Below are 20,164 nucleotides of genomic sequence, written 5' to 3'. Positions count from 1 at the left end.
CATTATTTTTTTTATCTTCCCTTTATTCGTTTTTTCTTTTATATTCCCACTTTCTTTTATTTTCTCTTCCCTGTTTTTCCCTCTTCTTTTCTCTCTTCCTGTGTTTTATCTCTTTTTCTCCTCATACATTTTCTTCTTCTATGCTTTCCTTTTATCTTGCCTTGTCTTTTCCTCCTGTCCTCCTTTTGCTCACCTTCTCTTCTTTTTTTTTCTTCTCATCTTCTCTTCATTCATCCCTTTACTCTCAGTATCCTCCACCTCAGGCTCTGTCTCTCTCTTCGTGAACTGTTTTATTCACACACACACACACACACACACACACACACACTCTGCATATTTCTGTCTGCTCTGTCATCCCCCTTTCTCTTCTTCTAGCTATCTGTCTCTGACACACACATGCATAACTTTTCACTGAGAGCTGTGGTGTCATTGCAGTGGAGCCTGCGGCAGTAAGAGAGGTAGGGAGGGGTATTCTTTTCAAATGACAGGGGTGTAAGTGAGGTGTGTGCATTTGTGTGTGTGTGTGTGTGTGTGTGTGTGTGAAAATGACAGGGGTGGGAAGCCAGACAGCTGGTGCACCTGTGTGGACAGGATATGACACGGCACTGCAGCCAGACAAGGGCAGGAAGCTGCAAATATGATGTGGCATGCCAGACGTTTTTATTGAACGCAACTCTCTACTCTGCAATCTGACTGTCTGGAGTGGCCTTTCTGTTACTTAGCGCTCCGCTGAAGATGCCGAGCTACAGTCGATGCCTAAGCAAACACTCTCTCTCTCTCTTTCTCTCCCCCTTTCTCTCCTCCCTCGCTCTCCAGCATTGTCAGCTGGTGAGATGCATTGCGGTTAATTCATGAATCCCATTCAGCCTTGTTATTAAGGCTGAGTCATATCCATCTTTTGTTCTGACATTTGGAAAGGCATTCAGTAATACCCACTCCACACAGAAGTCACGGGGTGTTTCGAGTTATTAGTCTGACTGAAAATGTTATGTTATAGTCAAAATGGATCCTTCGTCATGCGCAAATACTTTCATCACACGAGTCCCACGATTGAGGCTTTTTTGGGATAAACAGGCATTAGTGATGCAGGCAAGAAACTGCTCTTCTTCTTCCTCTGTGCTGTGTTCATTTGCAGTGTCGCAGGTTATCCCATACGGTTCACAGCCCGTCAGTTTCTGCTCTTTCTCTGATTTTTGGGGGCAGTTCTGTGGCCACATGGATGAATATTTCATTCAGTTATTTGCTTCCACTGTATTAACCATTTTTGCTGTTTTGGGAATGATTTCCGCCTCCTATTTATTTGTTTATTTGGTCAGTATTCCAAAAACGAAAGGTATTTTGTCACTTGTGCAGTCCAGTCACCTTCTCAAAGAAGGAAGACGTATTTCTTTTGTTCTGCATGCAACTCCATCCACCTGTTTGCATGTCAATTTTCAACTGGAAAACTTGTGTGTTAAAAAATGTTTTTAACATCCTAAAAAGATTCATTTTAACCCAAAATCGAGTTTAGCGTTAGTTCCCGAAGGGTATGAGCTCACTGATCAACAGATTCATTGCATATGCAAGCTGCTTTGAAACCCACCTCTACCTCAAAATCTCCTTTTATGCCTTTTCTGACTGTTTTGATTTGATTGGCTGTTTTATTTTGAACATGCAAAAAAAAATAATTGTAAACAGAAAAAAGTATTAGAAAATAAAGAAAGTTGCCATGGATAACTCTGTATAGCACACAATTTACTTGCTCGAAAAGGAAACGGATAAAGTTTACACTTGCAACAAATCAGTGTTCACTGAGATATAATGAGACTATATATTTATAACTGTATCCAAGGCTACACACACTTAGATAGTACACATTGCAAAACAACAAACTACATTTTTTCACTAACGAATACCTCCTATGATTAACATCCTGCACCTTGTGAAAATGATCTCCTTTTATTTGTTTTTAAACTGAGTTATGATTGGACATTCTTTTAATTCCACCCTTAAACTTTTCCACACACATAAACACATGTGATGTTTTTATGCCCATGAAACCCTTTGAACCTCTACACGCCAACAAACAAACCTCGTATGTATATGATAGTAGTGCATTAGTTGGCATTTTCTACCTAAATGTTAGTATTTATGTTACATTTGGATGGAAACTACTACTACTTTCACACCTGTAATTTTACCCAGTGATTCAGATAACTGACAAGATGATAAAAGATGCATTAGTGCTTTTATGCCCCGGTCCTTTAAAGAATCATGCTGAAAACAAACCAAGAGGTGATCACATATGGACAGACAGGTCAGTTTTGGTGTGCTGGCAGTTTTGGAGATATTTTGGAGATCTTTTAATAAACATGCCTCGCGCCTCTGTCAGTGCGCCCCAGGGCAGCTGTGGCTACAACGTAGCTTGCCATTGCCAGTGTGTGAATGTGTGTGTGAATGGGTGAATGACTGAATGTAGTTTAAAGCACTTTGGGGTCCTTAGGGACTGAGTAAAGCGCTATACAAATGCAGGCCATTTACCATTTAACATACAAATGTACCTGATGAAAATAGGTAAAAGTACACAAGCGTAATCAGGAACATACAAAAAAAAATACAAAAAGTAAACCTTTTTCAGCAGAAAAATAGCCTTGTGTGACTGTAATATTATGCATAATACATCATAGATTATCATTACATGAGCATGAATACAGAAGTGAGCTTCCTTGTATATGGCCTTTCCTTTATTGACCTTAAAGGAGCAAAAGATTCCTAATTAGCCCAATTACCTGATTAGTTCACATCTTCAAACGTCTTTCTTTGTCAGTCAGTGATTAAAGTAAATTCAATGAAAATGTAAATCATAACATTTAAGAAGTTGAGTGTTGATTACTTTCGCTTAAAAATCCCTTAATTATGTTAGTCAACAAATCAATAAATGATTTATTTCTGCTCTGTTGGAGTATACTTTAGAGATTTAAAGGGTCCTGAATATCCTGAAGGGATACTTTAAGCCAGGGGTGGGCAACTCCAGGCCTCGAGGGCCGGTGTCCCTGCAGGTTTTAGATGTGTCCTTGAACCAACACAGCTGATTTAAATGGCTAAATTAGCTCCTCAACATGTCCTGTGAGATCTAAAACCTGCAGGACACCCGCCCTCGAGGCCTGGAATTGCCCACCCCTGCTTTAAGCAGTCATATAGAAGCAACTACCTGTTTGCTGTGTTTTCAGCAGAAAATGATGTCCCACTTGTTGTATGCAGTACACTGTTCTATAAAATATTACGTTTTATATACCTGTTTTTACTGTGATTTTTGATTAGAATTTAACCAGAAATAAAAGAGTTGATTCAAAACACAAAATGAGTGCAAATTCAGAGGTGTCGGCATAGTTTTCTGTATAAAAAGTCCTTCTCATACAGGAAAAAATACTGTATTTAGTGTAAAGTATAACTGTGATTTGCCCTTTAAACAGCTCACTGTGAGAACTTTAATCTGTCTTTAAAAAAATGAGCCGTAGAAACGGACTCTTTTATTTTCCTCTGTGTCCTCCTCTCTGCTCCCTCGTGCCATCTGATGAAGACGAGGCATAATTGATTCAAAGCTTAAACCTTTGCCTGGGAGACAGCTTTGATTTCACAAGTAATGGAGCGACAGAGAGGAGACACGAGAAGGACTGAAGCAGACACCAGGGAAGGAAAGCAACTTTTTCCACTCCGTGTTTGGGATGCTGGATGGAAACAGGCCTCTTTCTGAGATGAGCCACAAGATGGCGCTATAAAGTAGCTTGCAGCTCAGCACCACACTGGCTGGGATGGAGAAGTTGCCCTTGTTGGGATGGGGCTACCCTCAACTGAGGCCTTTGCTGTGCTGCTTTTTCCCCACTACTGGCCCGACCGCATCACTGATGCACTCATGGTCTCCTCACAAACAGCTCATGTAAACTCTGAGTCATCCGTGGCATCTTTTATACTGTTACTGCTACTGCTACTGTCTTACTGTCATCTGTCAGCTGTCTTTTTATCTGGAAAGTCACGGGGAAGTGACAGGTGGGAAATGGTCCGTGTATCCAAACATACATATGCACAAGACGGGCATCCCGTGGCTAAAGATGGACCTGTTGCCATCCGAAGTGTGGGTTTTGTCCAGACACACGGTGGTGGTGTTTCCTCTCCTGTCCATGCTGCATTAAAAAGTGTGCATTGTCAGATCTTTAAAGGGCCGTCACGTTAACGCGTGGCACTTCGATTCACAAAACAGCAGCAACAGTAACACTAACACTGCAGTGAACTCCTGAGTAAGCATGTGTGAGCAGGAAAGCCCGCACTCCCAAAGTTCCAAAAATAGATCCACGTGCACGTGCCGAGCATGATAAACCTATCAACCTAAAGTTAGGATTCCTCAAATACACGATGAGACAGACGTTTCCCGAGAGACCCACAGAGAGAGCGCCTGTGTGTGTGTGCAGACTATAGGCGGGTGGGGGTGGAGTGGGGGGCTGGTAGACACGAGTGCATTTGGTATTCAGCCGTGCCTAGTATTTATCTGTCTGCTGGCTGTCTGGTCTGGTCTGGCCTGTTAGTGGTGTCACCCTGCGTGCTCCCCAGGGGACTAAATTGACGCTCCAGACAGACTGTGCATGTGTGCGCTTGCATTTTTGTGGTTGTGGTGGTGGATTGGATGCGGGTTGCAAGAGGGTGAATCGATGTGTGTCTGTCTGTGGATGAGAGCTTGTCTGGGATGTGTGTGCATGGCTGTGACCTCAGATCAAGACATAAAAACAAATTGTAAAAAATGGTCTTTAGTACATCGATATCGTTGCTTTACCTGACAACACAGCAGTGCCTCAATTTGTTGCCTCAATTTGTTGCTTCAATACAATTATGACAGCTGCCAGGCGTTTGTAAATTGTTTCAGGGTCACGCAGTCTGTTCTCTTCCAAAGGTGTCAGTCCACTCGTAGAGGAGTGTAGAAGCCGCTGTCAAGGAAAATATTTTTGCATGATTGGATATAGAACTTGGCTAGTGATGCGGGACTTAATGCAGAACATCTGTCGGAGGTCTTTGCTTTCCCCATTTACTTATTTTCCTTCACAGAGGTCCATTTCGTTTTATTGCCTTCGGTTACTGATGTCTTCAGAGTGAAAACGGTCAAACCGCACCCCCTCTGAGCAGGCATTTCTCATTTTTCACTCCCAGCACACACAATATGTGATGCGATTTTCTGCCATGGCATTTCTATGATTTGCTGCAGAAGTGGTGTGCAAGAGAGCAGGCCTGTGATCAGAAGAGCCATTCCTATATTATTCCCTCTTTGCTCTATTTTCTTGGAATGCCACCTGGAAGAGCTTCATTCGTCCAGTAAAATGGTCCGTGGACCATCATGAGGCCATGCAGTTGGTAAAAGGCTGTAAGCCTGGCCCGCTCATTACTCCAATCATCATCTCTGGTCTTTCATATAATTACTTGTTGCCAGTTCGTGCTTTCCATGTGCACAGACTGATGAGGTTCCATTTATACTAGAGCAGGTCACACGTCCATCTGCTACATTTATTTTTTTCCCCACATAAATGGCAACTTTGAGGACTGAAAATGAAGCTAATGTCCAAGTAGTAAAAATTGCAGTTCCTTTAACATCCACTTGAGGCTGTATCCAAAAGTGAGTCAGTCCCCATAGACTTTTGTGTTAAAATGCCCAAAGTCATCCATCAAAATGACTTTGTACTGGGATGGTGTGGAGACCAGTGTTGCCATTCTGATGGACAGGTATGCCAACAAAAGTATTGGTAGCTGGAAGCTGTTTGCTCGGTTTCAACTACACTAATTCAAGTCACTGAATTAGACCACCTGATTGTTTTTGTGCTGTTGGTACCTTTTGGAATTATCTGACCAATAATAAAAATAAATAGCATGCTCTGCGGTACAAGCCAACCAAAACTCAGTTTTGCTGATTGAAGTTCTCTTATTTTATTGCAGTTACTTGATTGTCAGACATTTACACATGTTCATAATGGGCATGAGGTCATGGTAACTTTAGGTGTTTCTGGAGAGGAATGATTGTAAAGCATACATATTTAATGACTTTAAAGAACAAGTATTGGGTGCACAAGTTTGTGTAAATTGGAGAAAATCCAAAATAAATTCAGATTCAAAACACCACTAATATTTGGTTAAACAGCAACTTGCATCTTGACCAGATGCTTTTGGTTTGCCATCAACAAACTTCTGGCATAATTTTGGCTGGATATTTGACCACTGGATGGTTTCCTGGCACAGACCTGGCACTCGTATAGTCCAAATAAACAAGCCTAATGCCTTCTAGAGAAAAGTATTATGGAAAGACAAAACAAAGAGCTATTTGTTCACATTGAATAGATGTATGTTTTATGTTTGGAGGATTATAGGTGAGGCTTTCAAACTTAAAAACACTGTACCAACTGTCAAGCATGGTAGTGGCACCATCATACTCAGTGGCGTTTTTGCTGTCAGTGATACTGGTAGAAGTAGTAGAAACATTCTTCCACTTCACCTCAAATCAACAGCTACACAGCTGAAATTTAGGCATAATTGGACGTTAAATCAAGAGAAACATACATGAAAACTGGTTTTGGAATGGATAAAGCATCACCTCAACTAAATATGTGTCTGTGCTTTACAGGCACATGATTTATAGATGCAGCTTGCTAACCAAGTTTGCTAATCTTACTGACATGGCACTCTGACATGGCAGTGACCAATGTGGGAAGCCCAGAAATCTTTAATACACAGCTTATGGTTCCAAACAGCAATAGGATGGGGGGGAGTGACTTCAGGACTACTAGATCAAGAGTTCCTACAACACTTATAGCAAAATATAGCAGAATACACAAATGTGTTTCCTTGTAGAGCAGATCTTTTAATAATAAATAATTTTAAAAAAATCCAATGTGAATTCTCTTGCACAGCCTCAATGATGTGTTCAAAATAAAGTATACTTTATATCCTTTATAGTATATTAGAGTATCCTTTATAGTATCTTTAGATTCACCTGCAAATTCAGGAATCTAATATGACCAGCTAAGAGACTATTAACCTACTACTTGTTTTATCCTCTGCACAAATAAAGTCAAAAACTTGCAAGCTCTATGATGACCTTGCTTGGTCCCTGAACCTTAGCTTGGGAACCTCCTGGACTAGAGTGGCATTCAGAGCCCCTCTCAGATTTGAGCAGCTCGGTTTATTTATAGATCCTGTATGTGTGTGTTTGTGTTTGTGTGTTGGATGAAATGGCTGCACTGTTGGTTAGATTAAGCAGGGATGTGCTGGGGGCGGGGGTTTGCCTCTCTGCTGCACATGTGGCCCTGAACCACAAGACTAGCTTGGGGGGGTCACCTCAAGGTTAGCCCCTTTAAAGAGCCGACTATATTGGCTGTGGCCGGCCATAACAAGGGAGTGAAACTCGAAGCGCTTCCCCCACCCTCCCCAAATAACACACCAGACCTACCAGGTCCAGCCCTCCTCTCTCCCCCCAACTCCTTTCTCTTACAGCCATTGTCAACCACGACCCGTCTGCTAGATTTCTAAGTCAGGTCAGCCACCCCTTTCAGTCTCACCAATGTGCGGCCTGCCCCCTGCAACCCAGACACGCGTGCACACTACCATAAAGTACAGCCGCTGTCCCATCCTCTGCCCATTGCTGCCTTCAAGTGCTCCTCTTACAATTCATTGTCATATTAAAATGTGGGAATGTGAATGCATTTGATGGTCATTAATTAGAAGATTTGTTGGATTTAGTGTCAATTTTACATACAGGGTGTGGGACTACGTTTATTTTGTTGCTTTTTCCCCCTAGCTGGCTAAAGTCAGGGTAGTGATATTTCTTAGCGCTCCTGAAGGCAGCGGCTCCTCCCTCCCCTACCCCCCACCACCCCGTCGCTGTCCCTCCCCTGAAGCTCTCTGATAGGCCGCTGCGGCATTCTGTCAGTTTACGGGCGTGGCTTGAGGACGCCGTGTCTGCCGAGCTGTAGTAGGGTAAAGACAGCTGCTCTCAGCGACGGAGGAAGGAACGGAAAAAGCCGTACAATGCATTAGCCACAGGCAATGGCTCGTCCCCAGCTCTCCCAGTGATTCTCTCACCGAGCCGCTCCGAGAGAATTATGGCGTGAGAAAAGCCTTGGGATAATTAAAGCGAAACTGTCGGGAGTTACTTGTAGCGGCAGACTCTGCTGCTGCTGCTGCCTGGAAGTTTTTCGTTGTTTTCCCGTCGGGGGGCCCCGACGCTGGCGGCGGCGGCGGCGGCGGCGGCTCTCTCCCCGGAGCGGTGTTCCGGTCTGCCCAGCCCCATGCAAAACCTAACGGCTCCTGGCGGCCCCGGCAACTCCAATGTCACCTGCTCCTGCAACTGCACCGCTTCCCAGCCACAGGGAATGGAGATATGTGAGTAACATTAGCTGCTCCTCTTACGAGTTCTCCTGACCTTAAAAACCTACCGACAGACAGACTTTAGTGCCTAATCCGTTTTATGTGCACTCTCCAGTGTGGCAACAGAAGCACAACAAATCAGACTTAGTGTTCATCCAACACGGTTAAACAGTTCTGCTATTAACTCGCTGTGGGCCGCTCTAAATACCTTAGAGGAAACCGATAATTCTTCTGTATGGACTTTCAGCATGTCTGCGCTGTCCAGCAGAAAGTTTATGGTGACCTCATAGCACTTAGTGGTATTTATAACCTCCTTTTATTGTCTGTATTTGACTTAAAGTGTGTCTCTACCACACCGTGTGGACTTTTTAGTGCTTATGTCAGGCGTTGGCGTACGTTTAAGCTCTTAGGTGCCCATTACTATTAATCGGTTACACTGTAATACTCAACAGTTAGCTTATTAAGAAATATCAATATGTGTGTACTTCCAGCTTAGTACTAAAAAAGCTTTTAATAATCTACTGCGTTTTCCAGAAGTAGTATTTTTTTCTCACTTGAAGTTTGTTTTACAGTGGCACTGTATGACCCTATAGGGCTGCCTGGCTGTGCAAATGCTCTCGGAGCTCACCACAGAGGGTTAAATAGTTTGCCTGTCAGCACAGACAGGAAACGCTTGAATGGTATGTTATGTCTGTCTGCCTTCTGAGCGGCCCAAAGAGAAACTATCATTATCAGCTCTGCTCTAATGCTGCTGCCTGCTAGATCCACTGCAGATGTTCCTCTTTATGACTGAGCATTCAGGGAAAAAAGCAAAAAAAAAAAAAGCACAGCAGGCAGACATGTAGAGACACCAGAGGACAGCCAGACGCACAGTGAGTGTATCCATGCAGTGTGACAGGTCTACAGACAGACAGAGGAAGACAAATAAACAGGAGACGGGCACATAGCAGACAAGGCGGGTAGATTCACAACCAGGCAGCCAGGCAAGTACCGACAGAGATATAAACAGAGATGCGGGAGAGCCAGACAGGCAGATATATTGACAGACAGACACGCAGACAAGCTACAGACGTACGGACAGAAGGACAGACAGAGTTACACTGATGTGTAATTTCCACTGGGGTCGAGGCCAGGGCCGGGCAACATGAGGTGAACACAGGATATTAGATTCAGATTTGGCAGCAGAGTGTGGTTGTGCTGACGCCACATTGCAACCAAGAAGTAAGTGTGTGTGTGCGCGCCTGTGCGCTTATCTGGCAGACGGACTGGTGTTCCTCCATTCGTTTTTCTATGGCATCATGGTACTGCTAGCCAGGAAAAGCACATAGTCAGGCATGAAGTGGTGCACGCACAGATCGACTGGTACAGCACCGGAGCCTAATTAGATAATCCAGGAGGACTGTCTCAGACTGAGCAGTGCAGCAAGAGGAGGGAAAAAGTGGAATGGTTGCTCTGATTGACACTTGCAAAGTATTAAACTAGCAAACAAACTGCATTGTGGGTTCACACAACTTTGAATAAATGCTGGCCTGGTATTTTCAGTGCATTTCTTCTCGTCTTAATGTCTCACTAGTCGGAGGGAGCTCCATTCACAAGTGGTTTGAAATAGCTGTGTTCTACTGTAGTGGCCGTCTGGTTTGAAAAGAGCTCTTGTTTGTCGGCTGTGTTGTCATGCAGACTCGGCAAGGCTGAATAATGCAGCTCATGCTTTGATGATTTCTCTGGCTGCAGAAAAGAGCTACAGTCTGCCTCTTTTCTTTTTTTTCCTCTCTCTCCCCTTTTTTATAAAGCGGAGCAGGCGTCTCACTGGTGTGTTTCCTCTTTCATTCAGACGAGGAGGAAAATTGAAAGGGACTTGGAACATAGAGGGATCACAGCGCAGACAGTGTGTCATGGCCAGGAACCGAACCTCAGCCTACACTGGGATTCACATGTAGGATTTGAAAGGCAGAGACCTCTTAACAAGTGTTAGTCTCCTAGCTGTTGCTGTGCTTGGATTCATTGTGTGGTGCATTTATCTCGTATAGTAGGCATGGTATTTTAAAGTTCTGTTTTCACACAGCAGCACCAGTCATTGCGCATCCTTTAGCTTTAACCTACAGTTAGCTGCCCGGCTAAAGAGGCTGAGAGATAAAAGCTTTAACTGGATAGTGGCTCACCTTTTCTTTTGAAGGTGTCGTCCCTGCAGGGTCACACTGCAAACATGTGTTCGGCAAACATATTACACTCTTAAGTCATTTAATCAGATATTGTCTCTTACTGCTATTATCAGGGGAAATACTATATGTCAGCTGCCTTAGATCATTCTACTTGAACCTAGTGCAAACTGTGTTTCTACAAAACCTTGGGAAATGTCTCAATAGTAATGCAGTGGTTGGTTCTGTAATCTGGATTGAAAATGGTTAAATCAGGAAAACTGATTAGAAAAGTAAGATTGTATTTTGGGACAAGGCTGCAGATCAGCTGCTGCATAATGGCATCATTAGGGGTGCAACGATACACAAAATTCACGGTTCGGTTCAATACTTTCGATATTTTTTCGATACAAAAAAATGTTCATGCCTTTTTAATTTGTCATTTATTAAAATTATAAATATATTTTAACTCAAAAGAACAGTTTTTAAATTTAATGTTGCTGAAACAACAAAATAATAAAAATAAATAAATAAATCTGATCGAGAAATCACTCATCTTTGGAAAAGAGAGTTTATTACAGAGAAATGTCTCTTTCCAAAATAAAAGCTATACTATCCACTTCTTCTGGGCTATATTCTCAGCAGCATATTAAACATATCAGGTCCCCATAAGGAGAATCATGTGCTAATGACTCGGGTAAAGTTTGTAGCATGCGTGCTTGTTGTTTTTGTCTGCTTCCACTTGTCTTTGCACTAGGATGATGTCGGAGTAAATGTGCAGTCATATTCATTGTGTTCCCACTAGTGCTGTCAGCGTTAATCTCGTTAAAATGACATTAACGCCATAACGCAGCAAATCTCCGTTAACGAGTTACCGCAGATCGCCCCGTGCGTGGGGCTGGACGGCGTCAACACGTTAACAAGCTCACTGCGCTAACGCACTAGTTCCCACCAATTGAGCATTGCGTGGCACATCCAACATACTGTTTTACTTTTGTCCATGACGCACTTACCATCAGGGTCATACTTCACATGAAACCCAAAATAGTTCCAAACGCCAGATCTGAATGAGGGTGGGGGAGGTTCAATTTCGGGTAGCGTTGAGGCAGTTGCCATGTTGCAACGAGCTTAGCTTCTGTCTTGCTAGCTTGCGCTGCGCTCAGTGGATCTGCACTCGACAGTGCAGCCTAGGCGGATCAGTCGAACGCAGATCCACTGAGCGCTCAACACAGACAGCATCGTCAGAAGAAAAGTTGATAAAATAAATAAAACATTTTGTATCGTTTGATACATATGCGTACCGAACCAAAAGCACTGTATCGAACAATTCAATATTGATACGAGTATTGTTGCACCCCTAGCATCATTCAATTAGGTAAGAGTCAGACACAAGCATGATAATGAGTTGACCGAGTAACATGGCAGACGCCACAATACAACCAGTTGTAGCTTCCTTGTTTTTCCAAACCTGAGTGATGTCATTGGTTGAGGAGATGCCGGGGACCAATAGATGATTGTGAGCCTGTACCTAACAGTCTTTCTTATGTTTGGACTGAAAAAGCAATTGCGTCGCAATTATCGATCCTTTAGCCTGGCTTATACAGTACACAGTAACTATATTGCGACCAAATGTGTCGAAAATAAAACTCAAAATACAAACCCTTGTGTAGAATATTCCTAGAATCATCCTCCTGGTTCTTAAGAAGCACGCACAAACACACATCTGTCTCTGGGGAATGTCCTGGTCCCTGTATCGGAGACTTAAGTGACCGTCTGCGCTGTGTGTATGTAACAGTTAGCCTGCAGCGGGGGCAAGCCAGCCAGACGGATGTAAATGGCCTGATCTGTAATCCTGTGTGTGAGTGGTGTTAGTGTGTAGGTGGCAGCGGGGTCATCTGTCAACTACCTCAGGCCAAACACGCACACGGCTACTTGTTGACTCTCCCTCAAACGCACACGCAAAAATGTACACATGGGTACACGCACGCACACATTTACAGATGTATACACACAGACACGCACACAGACAGGCACTCTCAGGCTCAGCCAATATTTACCCTGCAGTCTGCAGCCAGACAGCCAATCCAATCTCTCACTAAGCTCTTTGTTGTGTGTTTGGGGTTAGGGTTTTTTTGTTTTATGGGGGGGTTTGTTTGTAGAGGTGTTTTTGATTTGGAATTAGTTTATTTTTTATTTATTTATTTATTTTTAGGCATGTTATTAATGAATTCTAACATAGAAAGTCAGGGACCTTGGGGAGGGGAGTGGCGAGGACAACCAAATAACAGCATTAAAAAAAAAAAAAAGACCCCCCCCACAAACAGATTTATTTTGCGATCACTGCTCTTGTAATTAATTTCACAGGGAATTTCTGCACTTGGTAAGTGTCTCTCAATGGGGACTTATTTAGTCTGCCACCTCTCCTGAGCTGAGGGGTGTAGCAGTAGAACAGCAGTGCTCAACTTGCAGGCGTTAAGAAAGAGCTCCTTGTCTTTTGGTACAGAGCTGGTGACGAGGGGTCCCCAGACCCAGTTTCTACACCACAGAGCTGATCTCCAGACACACCAGCAGACCTGAGAGTAACATTAGCTCACCTTCGGGCAAAGCCGCTGTGAAAATGTAAAGACGTTTGATGTAGGTTTGACCAATTGCTTGAGCATTAGTCAAAATTTATATATTTATATGTCATATAATATAAATCTGCAGGAAGCTTTTTTTTTTTTTGCAGCATCTCACGTAAAAGGATTTGCAGCTCTTTGTCTTTTGTGATAACTGGCTATAATGTGCATCTTTCACTGAATTTGAATTGGACTTGAATTAGACTTAGAATAGTAATCAGGATAATATATTAGCAGAGTATAAACTAATAGAGATGGCTCTAATATTGTTTTTTTTTTTTTTCAACACTCTGTTGAAGTCTCTTAACTGCCACCAGGTCACTCACCTAGTGTTGGAGTTAGAACTGGGTTTTGTTTTTTACTCACTTTTAGCTTGTTGTTTTTTAGAAGTAAGTCCCCTTTCAGGTTGTTAGCATTCATTGGTTTCCTAGCACAGCGGTCCCCAACCTTTTTTGCGCCACGGACCGGTTTATGCCCGACAATATTTTCACGGACCGGCCTTTAAGGTGTCGCGGATAAATACAACAAAATAAAACTAGTACCGGTACCGAAAAAAGAAGATTTATTCATAACACACGTGAAAAGACCCAGGAAAACAGAGTTAACGATAAAAACGATAACAAAATAACGCTGAAAACCGATAAAAACCCTGAAAACCATACATTTCACACCTGAGCCTCAACTCTCACGGACCGGTACCGGTCCGAGGCCCGGGGTTTGGGGACCGCTGTCCTAGCACACTGTTTTACAAACATGGCATGAATATTACGAACAGCAATTTTTTTTAAAATTTATTTTTTTAAAGCAAGTTTGATTGTTTGCAGTGCGCTACAGCGGTAAAGCAGCTTTGTCGCTGACGTGTGACAGCTTTTGTTTGTTTGGGTTGAGCGTCTCGGTCTCCACGTTACAGAGCCTCTTGTTAGAGTCCATGTTATAAAATATTTAATATGTCATGTTAGCGCAGCAGGGGTATGATTTGTTACGCTTTTTTTTTTTTTTTGCTTTGCTTTTTTTGGTTTGTTTTCTGCAGTTTTCGGCCTTAAATCAGCTTGACCACGCTCAACAACATTCTTATCTCCCGACTCTGTAACCCTGTGGTATTGGAATCAAACTGACAACCCTTGACGCTCCAGACACTGGAAAATGCAGCCCTGGAGCTGCAGCTTGTCTTTCTTCAGCTGAACAGGTCAAGTTCAGGAGGCAACCTCCCCAGCCCAAAGCTGCTGAAAAGGTCAATCCTCGACTTCCTCCTTCCACTCGTCCCAGCAGCACCTTCGCTGCTCCTTTCACAAGTTAGTTGCTGGCTGCTGGGACGCCCTTTGTGTCTAGTTTCTGCACCCCCAACACACGTATACACACACTCCAGACCTCCTCCCCTAGTTCCCAAAATGCCCTTGGGACTAGGGCAGATTAGTAGTCGTAGTGTGTTTGAAGACAGACCATCCATCAAGTGTGTGTGGTGGTGGGGGTGGGGTCGGTTAGTAGTCTGCTGTCTCTGTCAGCATCTATTTACACACAGTTCGACTGTCTGAGATGCTAAAGAGCTCGGTGAATGAATCAGCCCTGCTGTCTGCTGCGTGTCTTATGACTCCAGGTCTACGGGCACAAACGGGGACCTATTACAGTCAAACAAGACGCTGCACTCCAGACACACACTGGCAGACAGTAGCCCCCTTTTCCCCCTCATGCTGCAGGTCTGTTTTTCCCAGCATCGAGACAAACGAGATGGTTGGCATGTCTATTAGCCTTTGTGAAACCATGTCTGACTGCACATCTCGTCTCCTCTCCTTACTTGAAACAAAGTGGCGATTGCCGCCTTGAAATTTAAAGAAAAAAAAAAAAGAAAGGAAAAAAAACATCAACTGAAATGCTGTGCCACCCGCTGTTTGTCAGATTTTGGGTAATCCGTTTGTTTATGTGAGCAGGAACACCCAGACAGTGGAGTAATGACATGTCTCTTCAAGTGGTTTGCAGGGTTTTCCTTGGATTCTGAGAGGCTTACATGCTGAAGTTTCCACAGGGGTGGCACCAGTGTGTGTGTGTGTGGGGGGGGGGGAGTCGAGGCCTCTACACTTACTATGGGAACTTTAGTGCTTCAGACAACATTTACAAAGTTCTTCTGCAAGACAGATATGCATGGTCGACCATTTTTATGATCACAAAGAAAACCTAGCTTTTTCATAACTCCCTGATATTCAAATAGTCTGTAACAGAAGGGAAGACCTCGACAGGATATATGCTGTTTCAGCTATTATAAAAATAAAAGGGCTGACAGCTGTACAACGTGGTGTTTTGCATCATGCTCTTTGAAGTTTAGCTAATGTATTTGGAACTTTAATCTGTGATGAAGAAGATGATGCATAAAGCAGCATTTTGTATATTTTCTACGTGTGTCAAGGAGCACTCCTACATACGTAGGGGGAAAAAGTTGTTTAAAGCTTTTGCTGTACAGAAGAAAAATACAGAGTATGGTTTACATCCATGTAGTAATTCAAACTCTCTTTGCTCTGAGGTCAGGGACTAAACCAAACTGAGGCAGCAGTCGAATTGAAATGACTGCTTTCGTCAGTGAAGTCTGGTGGATTATACTGCAATATTGTCAGAAAGAGCTGTCTGAAGGCTAGTTAAATGGTGATAAATATAAATATGGCAAATAATTATACCCACATCGATTCTCTTAGGTGTCCAAAGTTTGTGTGTCAACACGGCTGCTTACATTAGTTTTATGTGCTGGTTGGTGCTCCTGCCTGGTTGAGGGTGTCTCAAGGATGGATCTGAGTCACAAAGTCAGACATCCATTTTTCATAATGATATGTCTAAAACAGAGTTATTAAGCTTCCTAAAAACTTGCTAACGTTGAATCATTCTGTTATTCAAAGAGTTCTTGACGTCTCACCTGTTGCATTTGTTGCCATTTATCCTAAAAAAAAATTGAGCTGTGATTTTTGCACAGTTAACAAGTTAAACTCTGTGCAGTGCTGATGACTTTCGGCCTTTCTAACCTGATGTTAGCAATACATGATAATCAGACAAATACAGGTAAGAATACCAAGCTGTCCACAAACAAACATCAGAAAAGTCCCATGGAAAAACATTTGTCAAAAAATGAGCTCCTTGTTTGTACTTAGACATTCACCTTACTGTCAGTTTTCTTAAAACTGTCGTTTTAATGGCTGAATGGTAGGTAGACACAGCTCAGATGGGAGGCTGCCGACGGTTCCAGAGGGTCTTCTGTCCTTCACTCCTACTTTAAAAAGTCTGACACTTCCTGTCAGGTGTCAGCATTCGCATTGTTTTGGCAGGGAATTTGACATCCATATAGATTTCAGTACAATAGGTATATTTTGGTTTTAGAGGGACATCTAACACGCCTGTGTACTCACACACCCAAAAGTTGACATTTTCTACCGCAGCAAGACACTGATTGTGTGAGTGAAGGGGCTCCTTCTGTGACCATAAGTAGGTCTTTTTTTTTTTTTTGCTTTTAATTGCCTGAATACAACAGTTGTCATATGTAGTAATTGGCGAGTGTTGCAGCATGTTGTTTAGCACCACCGGGGTTTGGCTCAGTGCAACATATACCTCTGTTTAGCCACAATGTGAAGAACGCCAGGAGGTGTCCTGACTGTTTTTCAGTTAATCCATTATTATCTTATTTTAAAAGATTGTATTATTTTTATAAGGTTCTTGGAGGAACAGAGAGGCAGTTAGTGCAGTTAGAGTTCTGTGTGCACCCATGTTGACCATTATCCCTGTGATGGTCGATGTTGTTTTATGATCTCATTTTTAAATGACCCATTATGTCTTTTAATAAGCCTCTAAATCACATGTTGTTGTTTTTTTTGTGTTTGTGTTGGGGGGGTGGGTGGTTTTTGGTTTTTGTTGACACTGTTGCTAGTATGTGCCAGTAACTACAGATTCCTGTTATTGAGACATATTCGTGACCAGCGTGTTCAGAGAAGTCTTGGGCGTACTCTCAAACACTCTTGTTCGCCCTCAGCTTCGCTGTCTGTAACGTATCCCACTGATCTGCCTGGGGGTAAATCCACAGCCTGTGCCAGCTGGGCCACTGGCTGTGCCCTAATAAGGCCCATGGATCTGACCTTATCACAGGAAATTCTAAAGATTATGGAAGACTGGGAAACAAAAGATGAAATGGAGAAGAAAGAAAGGGATAGAAAAATCTCTGTAGTTACGTAAATGTGACTGTTCCTTTTTCTGTATGTATGTTAGTAGTTGGTATTAACTTGATGGTCCATGATAGATCCACAGATCACACAGCTGTACTTTCTTACAACTCAAGAATCTCTTTTGCGCAAGTGATGTCTGTGGGGTGTTTCACTTCATTTTTTATTTTTTAACATTTTAACCCAGTTTAACCTCCCAGCCGGGAGTTAAGTGGTACAGGATGTGTGTGGGAGACAGAAAAAGAAGCCTCTGGTTGCCCAGATCCTTCTCTGCGTCCTCCTCTCCTCCCTCACTGCTTCTGTGCTCCTCTGCTCTTCATTAGCGATTCAGAGGGCTGTCTGATTTTTGGTCCCTTTTCTCTCAGTCCAGACACACAAGTCAGACAGCGGTGTCTGATACCTAGCACCCCCGCCTCCTCCTCCTCTGCTTCTCCCCCTCGGCAGCCACCAGCTGACCCCAATCAGGCACAGGGCCTGTTCTATTGTGTGGCTGGGGAGAAGGCGGGGGGACACTTGCTCACTGGCTAACACAGCCACAGACTCAGACAGGGGGTCAGAGGGAGATGGAGAGTGTCTAGTCTGGCCTGCCATACCTCTCTGACTCCCAACCCCCAGCCATAACACAGCATTTCTCAGTTTCTCTCCCTCTCTCTCTTCATCATTTCCTCCCCTCCCTCCGTGCAGGCTCGCTGGAGGTCCCAGATGTATCTGATGCTTGTCATGCAAAGTGTTTTCGACTGCCATTGTCTTGATAACTAAGTTTTCTTAGCAGCATCATCTGTTTCCATTTGCAGTCTAGCCTGCAAGCTTATGTAGACGTATAGGATGTATTTTGGTTTTTCTCGAGGAAAGGGGCGGATCATTTATTCCTGCATACACTCGCACTGCATGAAATGCACGCTGGAACTCCAAATGTAGATGAATTTGCCTTGAAAATAGTCCCCTGCAAATTCCTGTTTGAGCTTTAAGAAAGACTTGTTGTGTTTTTGTTTTTGTTTGTTTTTTTTTTTGTTTTTTTTATTAACGACAGATAGGGAAGAGCAAGAAAAATACAGAGGAACACGCTATGCAGACCAGGTGTTGAATAGACCTCTGTGCTGGAACACACAGCTCCACGAGTGCCCACACCTTACCTATTAATATCAAAGCCCTTCCACTGACAGAACAGGCATTTGTGAGCATTATCTCCAGTGCTGATTTATAAAGATGCTCCTATCAAACTTAAACTGATGTGAAAATAACTAGTTGGTGTTCATGCTGAAACCGGTTGTCATGGAAATAATAGATCAGCCAAGAAGATAAATATATCATGTAGACCAACTGAAAGTATTACACTCGGATTTTAAGGGGCCATTTGTGTTCACGTTTTGAATTTTGCACACTGACCACACAAATCTATTCCTTTGAATTCCCTGTAGGTGGAGGTTATAGGTTTAATTTAGACACGTGGCACACTTTCTCTCTTTTTCATTCTTGGCATATAACTGGAAGCTAACGTGTCTCCTGGCTAGACGTGCTAACGATGATTAGGGATCCTGCTCTGTGCAGCATGGAAATCCTGTGTGTGTGAATTATTAATATAGGTCATAGTCACAGCATCCGGCTTGGCCCAGCCCAGCGCCGTCCCAGCACTATCGCAGTACATGGCCCCTGCTTTCCCTACAGCCCACCCCATCTGTCTGCCAGATTAACCTGGCTGATCACCTACACCAAGGTCTGCACCGGGCAAGGATTCATAAAGGGTACCTGGCAAGAATTCTCCCCATTATCACGAGACTCGTTTCTTTTGTCTTTTAAACGAGATCCTTCAAAGCTACACCTTCTAATGTCTTAAACTGGTGGGAAGACTCGGTGCTTTTGTAGCTGTAATAACGATTCTTTCCATAAACCCGTAGTCCCCGACCAGTTTGAGCACCTCAGGCTGCTCATTTACAGCTATTATATTTTCACAAGATAAGAATCCTAATGGGAAGAGTTTATGGTTCTTCATAAGAAACTTGCTTCCCATGATGAATTGCGTCTGTATGTGTGTGTGAGCTGGTGGGTGGGACTGTATCCCCCCCATTAATATGTGAGCATTGGACTGTTGCTAGAGAAAATGTCTGCTAGTGTGGTTGAATGTCTGTGCTGGAGTAAAGAGTGTGTCTATATGCGTGTTAGTCCTTAGGCAGGCATGCCCTCTCAGCAGTTTTCTTTGTCATACATAGTCATACTGCATCTCCATCCGGCGATAGATTATTTTCTCCCAGTTTTTATCTGGAGTATACTGCAGATTCTAAAAAGAAACAAGACTGTACTTGGAAACCTCAAAGCTGTCCAAAGACTTGGGCGATGCAGAACGTCATAGCAATCTCCATCTGACTTTTGCCCCCCACCCAGGGAAAGCCACTACCATAAGCAGTGCTGAAAGGTTACACAAAGATATAAAAGTGTGTCTTGTGAGTGGGAGTTGCTAAGTTGTTGGTATCTTTGGTTACACTCAGTCTTTGTGTCGCCCAAAAGAGTTTTACCTCGACGAGTCAGGAGCTTCTTTTCATTTTCCAATATTCGCCTTGAGCTGAACTCCCCAAGTGGTGCTTCAGCACAGAGAAAGAAGAGAGAGAGAAAAGAGGGTGGTGTGGGTGGGAGGAAAGAAAGGAGAACGCAAGACAGAAGTGAAAAGAGGGAAGAAGACGAAAAAGAGATGGGGTGGGGGGGGGGGGGTTGCCGAGTCTGTATTGCTCTGCTGTGTTCTGTATTGACTCTAGAAAGTGAATTTTATTTCATAAAGCACACGAGAGGAGCACTTTATTCCATTTGGTATGCCTGACCTCAGCTGAATCAATCCATTCTCTCATCAGTAGAGCCA

The 20,164-nt window shown here is 43.3% G+C and overlaps 1 protein-coding gene across 2 annotated transcripts in view; it reads left to right on the top strand.

Annotated features, from left to right (window-relative positions):
* The window catches only part of ldlrad4b (low density lipoprotein receptor class A domain containing 4b), a 258,527-nt gene that overhangs the window by 215,144 nt on the left and 23,219 nt on the right, over window positions 1–20,164 (top strand). Inside the window, exon 1 of one of the 2 annotated variants that reach the window (XM_026185858.1) lies at window positions 6,976–8,391. The exons of the other annotated variant lie outside the window; for it this stretch is intronic. Coding sequence (XP_026041643.1) covers window positions 8,298–8,391 — 94 coding nt within the window. The 5' untranslated portion in view covers window positions 6,976–8,297. Of the gene's footprint in view, window positions 1–6,975; window positions 8,392–20,164 lie in introns of those variants that run through there. 2 annotated transcript variants of the gene reach the window in all.

The sequence above is a fragment of the Astatotilapia calliptera genome, chromosome 11 (genome assembly GCF_900246225.1).
Source record: "Astatotilapia calliptera chromosome 11, fAstCal1.2, whole genome shotgun sequence".
Classification (NCBI taxonomy): Eukaryota; Metazoa; Chordata; class Actinopteri; order Cichliformes; family Cichlidae; genus Astatotilapia; species Astatotilapia calliptera.
The sequence above is the reverse complement of the archived record's forward strand: the minus strand, read 5'-3'. Positions and strand labels throughout refer to the sequence as shown.